This window comes from Cryptomeria japonica, chromosome 1 (assembly GCF_030272615.1).
Source record: "Cryptomeria japonica chromosome 1, Sugi_1.0, whole genome shotgun sequence".
Classification (NCBI taxonomy): domain Eukaryota; kingdom Viridiplantae; phylum Streptophyta; class Pinopsida; order Cupressales; family Cupressaceae; genus Cryptomeria; species Cryptomeria japonica.
This window is the reverse complement of record NC_081405.1, coordinates 61276762-61285979: the sequence shown is the minus strand read 5'-3', so window position 1 is coordinate 61285979 and position 9218 is coordinate 61276762. Positions and strand designations below refer to the sequence as shown.

Genomic DNA, 9218 nt, shown 5'->3' with positions numbered 1-9218 from the left:
AATGGGCTAATTATGGTAAAAAAAAAACTAAAAAATTATCCACTATTGGTATATTTGATATTTATTAATGGACCTTCCATTACCATTTGTTTTTGGCTCCTATGTCCACTATGTCCACTACTGACTCCTTTCCCCTAGAGAACACTTTGTCACTGTTTCTATGCACTACTTGACCAAGCATTTATTATTGTACTTCTCTTCTAAATTAATATATATGCTTTTTTTTTTTAAATTAAAATTTTAAACCCCTTTTCCCAACCGGAGAAGATAAAACGCTTACAAAGGCTAAAAATGGTATGTGTAGACAAGTAGTGTAAGTGCCTTTCTCAAATCACAGAAAACAATTTACAAAATTGCACTAGAGAGACCAGGAACAGATCACATTCTCAAGCTGCCTATGAACAATCATATCATTGGTGCTCCTACAACGTGTACATAGCTGGTTGGCTGTCATTCTGGCTGAATCACTCTAACAACCAAATTACCATGCTGGTTGAATCGCTTAAACCACCAAATCGCTATGCTCTTCATCCTAAAGGAAAACAAATTTTTACATGACAGGCGGTGTTTGAAATGCATCCCAAAGTTTTCTAAATAATGCATAAGAACTGTACATATATGCTGCAATGTTCTGTGACCTAGCATTGGTCAATAACAACAAACTACTTTTTGGCTCGACCATGATTGTTTGTCATTGTTATGTGATCCAAATGTCACTGAACCTTGACACCTTGCATTTGGAGCGTCTCCAATTTCCTTGGCCTCTTGTAATATTTCAGTAAAAGTGAACAGCAAACAACACTCACTGAAGAAGCTGCCATGGCAGCCCCTGCAATCCATGGAGGAATACGGAACCCAGTGAATGGAAACAATAATCCAGCTGCTAAAGGAATTCCCATTGCATTATAACCCAAGGCCCACAAGTAGTTGAGTCTGATTCGTTTGAATGTGACCCTTGAAAGATCAATGGCAGTAATAACATCTTCCAAGTTACTCCTCATCAATACTATGTCTGCAGCTTCAATTGCTATATCTGTACCTGCACCAATTGCCATTCCCACATCGGCAGCCACAAGTGCTGGTGAATCGTTGATGCCATCACCCACCATTGCCACAATCATACCTGACATCTGCAGATTTAAGAGAGGACGTGAGGTCTTTGGATCAATTTTAAACACACTTTTGCCATAGCTTGGAGTATTTTTAACCTTTTGGACAGCTTTTTCAAAAGAAAAACTACAATATTCGTTGCAAATTGGTAATAACCTAAAAATTGTTTATAATTGGGTAGTTCAACCAAAAGACTCCAGTGGGACTAATATTTGGCTGATGCTTTCAACACTAAATAAAGGGTGCTTGAGATTAGAAGTACCTGCAACTCTTTCACTTTGTCTGCTTTACCTTCAGGTAACGTTTCTGCCATAACAGTCTCAATTCCAACCTCTTTGGCAATGGCATTTGCTGTACCCCAGTTGTCTCCAGTGACCACCATACTTTTAATGTTCATCGACTTCAAAATGGACACTACACCTTGTGCCTCTGGCTTAACTGGGTCTGATATTTCAATTATTCCAACCAACTCTCCATCAAAAGAAATCAAAATTCCTGTTCGAGCCATTTTTTCAGCCTCCCTCAAAAAATTATAAGCATCTTCAGAAATGGTGACTTCAGAATCTATCATCAGCTTTGTGTTTCCTACAAGAATAGTCTTGTTCTGCACTAAAGCTCTGACACCATGGCCACTTATGGACACAAAATCTTGTACTTCAGGCAACCAGCTTAGATCTGAAATTTCTGATCTAAAACTTTTAGCATACTCAACCACAGCCTTGGCCAAAGGATGTTCACTGTTTGCCTAGAACACAATGCAATATTCAACTAATGAATCCGGAAAACCCTTTCAAATATTTAAATGATCAAATCAATTGGATGCAAATCAAGTTAATGACTAAAATAATGTTCTATTTGCAACAATCAGTACATAGGAACGTGTTTCCCCTGCCAAACCATAACCTATCCTACAAGAGCCAATCACAACAATGAATTGAACAAAGAAATGCTTAACACTGTCATTTGCACAAGAAAAGGATACTGAACAAACAAGCAATAATCAGAGTAGGTTGCTGTTTGAAAAACCAGGTTCCATCTGAGGCCCTACCTCAGCCGCAGCAACCACTGCATAGAAATCACGTAAGAGCATGGTTCTTAGGAGGTGCGTGCCAACAACAACCGGTTTTCCAACAGTGAGTGTTCCCGTCTTATCAAATACAATGCAGTTTACCTGCACACAGCCAAACCTCAAAGTCATCAACTAACCATTTTTAACATATTTTAAACAGGAACCTTGTATTCCCCAGAACTTAGAAACTTAAATTTAATGACAAAATTCTCAATGAAAATAAATTGCTTACTTTATGTGCAGTTTCAAGTGCCCCACCCCCTTTGATGAGAACACCTTGCCTGGCCCCTACTCCAGTACCCACCATGACTGCAGTAGGTGTTGCAAGACCTAAAGCACAGGGACAAGCTACAACCACAACAGCTATGCCAAACTGAAGAGCAAGTTCAAACTCATCCATTCTAGATGGGATCCAAGACTTGGCGTATGAACCAATTTTTCCTGCTATAAACCAAGCTAGCCAGGTGGTAAAAGAAATTGCAATGACCTACATAAAGGGTACAAAAGTACAACATATAGTTACAAAGTAAACAAAAAAAATGAAATAAGATGGGGTTCGGCTTTCTCTCATCTACCACTGTTGGATAAACACAAAACAGTTAAAGAATCAATTTTCACTTACAAGCATGACAAAAAATTCAAATATGGTCGTGGCCTAAGTCACCAGGTTCGGCCGAATTTCATCCTTGAAGTTCGAAATTCGCCGAACTTCAAAAAAAAAAAAAAATTCGTTAAAATTCGTCGAACTCCAAAAAAAAAAAAAAAAATTTTTTTTTTTTTTTTTTTTAATAAATTTTTGGCCTTCTTCTTCTGTTAATATTTTTTAAACACATCTTCTTTTCTTTGATTAAAACCCATTAACCTGTTCTTTGTTTAGGATATTTATGTCTGTTAGAACCCTCAATTAGGATGAGAAAAAAAATGCTGAAGATGATAATTGATTACCCAATCAGTGAGGTATTCCAGTATTTGGTGATTCTGTTATTCTCATAAGATGAGATAAAGATGTTACTTACAATAAACCTTATTAGCAATTCATATGGAAGCATCCCCCATATGAAAGATTGGTTGTTTTATAGAATATATCTGGCATATTTATACATATGGCGAACTTAATTCGAATTTTATACATTTCGAATTTTTCCCTCATCGAACTTCATTCGAATTTCAAAGTTGTCGAACTTCAAATTCGAATTCGAACCTGGTGACTTAGGTCGTGGCCTTAAGTTGTTTCTGTCTAATCATAAAACTACTATAAGATGCATATGGTTACTTACAAATGGTACAAAGAATTTTGAAATTCTATCTGCAAATTTCTGCACTGGTGCTTTAGCCATTTGTGCTGCTTCAACAAGTCGAACTATTTGTGATATAGCAGTCTCTGAGCCTACATGAGTAGCTCTAATATGTAGCACTCCATTTTCATTCAGTGTTCCGCCAATGACTTCATCACCAATTTGTTTTGCAATGGGCTTAGCTTCACCTGTTATCATGCTTTCATTGACATGACTCTGTCCCCAGACAACTAATCCATCTGAAGCAACTTTCTCACCGGGCAAAATTTTGATTATATCATTACGTTGGATCAACTGACTGCTAATTGTACGTTCTGAGGCAACATTCCCATCATTGTCATGAATTAGTAAAGTAGCTGTGTCAGGTGCTAAATCCATTAGCTTGGCAATAGCTTCAGAGGTTTTCCCTTTAGCAAGAACCTCCAAATACTTTCCAAGAAGGATGAAGGAGATAAGCATTGCACTGGTTTCAAAAAAATCAGTACCTTCGAATTCCACATCAGTTGCAGCCCTCAATACTGTGTAGACCGAGTAGAAATAAGCTGCATTTGTTCCTAAGGCAATCAAAACATCCATGTTGGCAGAGCCATGACGTACAGCTTTGTATGCTCCAGTATAAAAGCGCTTACCAATGATAAATTGCACTGGAGTTGATAAAATCCACCTTAAAAGCTGTCCGAGCATCAACATATTCACCAGTTTTATTTCTAGCCCTCTTTTAATTCCTGGAATATACATAAAAATCATGGCTAAGACAAATACTGGTACAGTGAAAACCAAACTCCATAAGAAAGACTTACGGTACTGACTAATTTCTTCACTTCTATCTGGGCCTCCTAGCCCTCCAGGCTGAAACAAAGTTACCTTGCAGTTTCCAGAACATGTCTCCTCAATCACTTCTATGAAAGTTCGAGGTCCAGTCATTTCTGGATTGTATGACACAACTAGTTTCCCTAGTTGCATATCCAATTCTGTATCTAATACACCTGGTAAAGCTTGAACAGAACTCTGAATTAATTTAATTCTACCATCTGAGGGGATTCCCTCTAGTTTGAGATGAACCTTATTTGTATCTTCCCCAGTACTAATCAGAAAAGCTTCAAAACCAGTGTCATCAATCGCATCAATCAACTGCTTGTAGTTAACCAGTTTGGGGTCATATCTGATTTCTGCTTCTTCTGTTGCTAAAGCGACTGCAGCCCTTTTCACCCCCTGGACCTTTTCCAAGGCAGATTCCACAGTACTAGAACAAGAAGTGCATGTCATTCCTTTTATACGAAGCCGACATATAGCTATTACAGACACCTCGTCATCGGTTTCCATTAAGGTGGCTTCAAAGCCAGTATCTTCAATGGTCTCTCTGATCAATTCCTCCTGTATGAGCATGCAAAGCAATTTTAACATAACCCAAAAAAGAAAAATCATTTTTTATGAACACATTAATTATAAACAAAAGTTGGACTCTAAATGCCATGGATCATAGGGACACCTAGTTAACTAAGTTGTGCTCACCATCAACTATGAGATATGCATGCTACCACTTTCAATTAGTAAAACATTGTAACATGCTACAAGAAAGGCCCATTATGGTGCCAACACTTATGTTGTAATCTTCTTACATGCCCTGGTACACAATCATTTCCCACCGAGAGCACACTTGGGTTTGGATACCCTACATAGGTAATATGTGCTATTAATACAACAAGATAACCAATGCAAAAAGAATATAATATATTATCATATATTTATATTATTATTATAATATTATATTTTATTTAATTATTTTTTATATTTTATAAAATTATTATAATATTATTTTTTATATTAGTTTTATATTATTATTATAATATTATTTTTATATTAATTTTATATTTTATTTAATTATTTTTTTATTTAAAATATTTATTATTTATAATAAATTTTTAAATTATTGTTTTAAATAGTATTTGGATTTTCATATATTTTGACTTTGCATTTAATTTAATCTATTTTAATTTTTAATATAGATGTAAATTTGAAACTTATTTTTAATTATTTATGTTTTTTTTATGAAATTACAACTAATAATTAAAAGTTATTAAAATAAAATTAATTTATAATTATTTATCTTATTAAAATTTTAATTTATTGTAAAACAATTATATTTTGAATTTTTATTTTAATTTATATAATACATTTAATTTATCTCTCCATTTCCACATCTCTCTCTTTATCACTCCCTCTTTCTATCTTTATCTCTCCCTATCTCTCCCTCTCTCCTTTGTTGTCTCCATCTATCTGTGTCACTCCCTCTTTTTATATTTCTCTATCATCTGTCTATCTCTCTCTTTCTCGCTCACACACTCCTTGTTTCTCCTCCCCACCTCTATCTCAACATGTCTCACATTTTCACACACTCCTTATTTCTCCCTCCTTGTCACTATCTCTGTCTCTCCCCACTCTCTTCTTCTCTATATTACCTCCTTTATCTCTCTCTTGCTCCCTCTAACTATATATTCTCGTCTCTTCCTCTCCCTCTCTATCTATCTCATTATCTTTATCTCTCTTTTATTAACTCCATCTCTCCTATTCTCTATATTCTTCTACCTCTCTCTAAATATCACTTCCAGTATCTTTATCTTCTATGTCTCCTTATCCCTCCTCTCATCGTCTCCCTCTTTCTATCTCTATTTCTCTCTCTCCCTCTCTCACACTCAATCTTTTCCAAGTTATCTCTATTTCTCTCTCTCCCTCTCTCACACTCAATCTTTTCCAAGATATTTATCTCTCTCTCTCTCTCTCTCTCTCTCTCTCTCTCTCTCTCTCTCTCTCTCAATCTTTTCCAAGCTATATTTATTTCTCTATCACTCTTTTCTATCCCTATCTCTTCTTTCTATCCCTATCTCTCCCTCTCTTTACCCCTATTTCTCCCTCTCTCCCTCTCTCTCTTGCTATCACTCCCTCCTTTTATATCTCTCTACTTCTCTCTCCTCTCTACTTCTCTCCTTTCCTCTCCCTCCCTCTTTGCCTATATCTCTCCACTTATTGCAAACATAACATGGTCTTGTTCGTAACTGAACCTAGTTATCTTCATGATTCAGAGTTTTGTTTTAGTCATATTTGGATCCCTATAACAAGATGCATAGTTGATTTTAAGGTATCACTTCTAGATTGAGATCTTGGATGCATACACATCATCATTTTTTAAATGCCCCACCAATTGATCTTACACACTAAACAGTTGTATGCAAAATACACTTAAATTTTCCCTAATAGACCCTCCACACTTCTTTAGCGTACCCATTGCACACCAAAGTGCGATTGCTAATTTAAATAAGAATTCAAAAAGTACCAACCAATAATGGGCTCATTTGGCTCCAAAGGGCATCAAATGAAAGATGTTATCACATGTGTGTATTGATTGCTTTTATGCCCTCTTTTTTTTCTTCAATGCTTTATGAGGTGGTAGTAAGGTTATTGGTGGGGATATTGGTGCTCTTTAACATATGGCTTCTGCAGAGGGGTCGTCGGGTGGAGCTAGTAAGAAGAATAAATTAAAATTAAACTCTATTTTATAGTCCACGATATCAAGTGATCTATTTTTGGGTTTATGGATGACTTACAATATATGTAACTCTTTGTACTTTCATTAAGGAGGCACCTAATTGTACTTCAAATACGAAGTGTACATACCTACCTCTCAAGATTTGAACTTGTGACCTCTGATACGATTCCCCTAAAGGAAAGATGTGATGATAAAACAATGAAAATTTGCAAAGGTTGTAGATGGATTTTCAAGTGTGGGGATTCGCTTTGACATGGCGAAACTACTACTTGACCCAAGGTATACAAAAGAGATGGAATGTTTTTTATGTTGCTCATTTAGTTACCATTCATTGTGATTTTGAACACCCAAATGATTTTATTCTAGGCATGTCTCAAATGTGAGGGCATGTGTAAATTCTTTGGATGGATTTTTTATCGTTTTCATAGCTCATACTATGATGGGGAAAAGGTCAAGATCAAGTTAGTCCATTTCATACATGTATGTAATAGAGTAATTAAATCGGTAATGCAATTGTCGGCACTTTTATGGTAATTTGAATTGATTTATAGCTATTATTCAGCATGATGTGAGTATAAAAAACTTTAATCTTTTATCAATTGTTTATACATTAAAATATTAATATTTAATTAAAAACATTATATTTCTAATATAAATATAAAAAATTGGGTGTACATAATTGATTTTTAAAAATTAATATTATCAAATGTTGGATTTTTCAAAAGTAAAATTAAAATTAATTAAACAATATTAATCAAAATATATTTAAAAATAAAATAAAATAGCTCCAAATTATAATATTTTGACATTTGTTTAAATAAATACTCTTAAGATATCTATACCAATTTTATATGTATTAAAACATAAATTAATATTTATAGCTTTAATTTGAAAATTATTCAAAAAATAAATTTAATGATATAAGTAGTTTTATAGTAATTAAAATAAATATAAAACAAGTGTCGCGTAGTGGCAGAATTATTGCCTTCATAATTTTGTAATAAAATATTTGTTGTAATTCTTAATTATTATAATTTTGAATTATTTTTATTTTAAAATTATAATATTTTAATTATATTTATGAAATATTAACTATAACTCTCACTATAATAAAATAGTATAATCCTAATTTAAAAATATATATAGTAATTAAATTAATCTTAAGGCATGTTAAGGGGCAGGACCGAGTGCATTCGAGAGAGGTTCGTCAGAAGGAGGTGAAGTGGAAAAAACCAAGGGAGGGTTGGCATAAAGTCAATTTCAACATGGCTTCTAAAGGGAATCTTGGACCCTCGGGTATTGGGTGTGTGGTGAGGGATTGTGAGGGGAACATAGTGGCTATTGGAGGGAAAGAATTGAAGATGGAACGAATAATGTGGCAGAAGCGGAAGTGGTTCTTTTTGGGATTAAAATGGGGAAACAATTAGGATTGCATACCATTCACCTTTAAGGGGATTCAATGATAATCGTTAATGCGATTATTGGTGGTGAAATTTAGGCGTGGCATTTGCAAAAATATATTGTGGTTATCAACGTTGAGCTGGAGACCCTACAAAGCAATGAGGTGAGCCACGTAAGACATGCAGGAAATCATGAGGCTGACATACTTCTAAATGGGTGTCATCATTCATCGAAGTGGGAGAAGTATGTCGTGAGGATTTTAGAGAGATTGCTTGGCTGGACAATTAGTTTCGTCGTCCTTTGAAGCATGCGATCATTTATGGCATGGTAGGGGAGTTGAAGTGATAGAATGGGGAATGTGTGAGGTGGCGTTATAAGCAGGACAGAGGTGCTTGGTGGCAGCATATGCAGAAGAGTGTGACAGTGATTTCTAAGGTGGGGTGAAGGATGGAGGCAAACTTCACACTCATCAATTCTCGACTACAGGTAACTGCTAGGTGGCTGAAGCGACTTTTTCTATTTGGGGATATGCAGAGTTTATTCAGGTGGTTGAGTTTTTGGTTGGCGATACCTTTCTGCAACTCAAGCACAGGTATAAGACCAATATGGATATTGTATGTATGGTCATTACCTACAGTCTAGATTTGGGTGAGTCCACAAACACCATCAAGTGGGTTTTGAATTCAATTCTAGAGAAGGACTGGCTTGAGGGGTTGGATTCCATTCTAGAATGGGTCGTGTCGGGGGTAGGTTTCGATGTGAGCGAGGGTATGGCGGAGGAAGTGTACGAGCTCATCCC

General features: G+C 35.4%; 1 protein-coding gene across 1 annotated transcript in view; it reads right to left on the bottom strand.

The window, feature by feature from the left end:
- Positions 1 to 309: 309 nt before the first annotated feature.
- LOC131063225 (probable copper-transporting ATPase HMA5) overlaps positions 310 to 9218 on the bottom strand; it is a 30008-nt gene continuing 21099 nt past the window's right edge. The window contains exons 4-8 of the mRNA XM_057997023.2: positions 3457 to 4848; positions 2412 to 2666; positions 2159 to 2281; positions 1373 to 1855; positions 310 to 1130 (exon numbers count right to left, since the gene is read on the bottom strand). Coding sequence (XP_057853006.2) covers positions 714 to 1130; positions 1373 to 1855; positions 2159 to 2281; positions 2412 to 2666; positions 3457 to 4848 — 2670 coding nt within the window. The 3' untranslated portion in view covers positions 310 to 713. The remainder of the gene's footprint in view (positions 1131 to 1372; positions 1856 to 2158; positions 2282 to 2411; positions 2667 to 3456; positions 4849 to 9218) is intronic.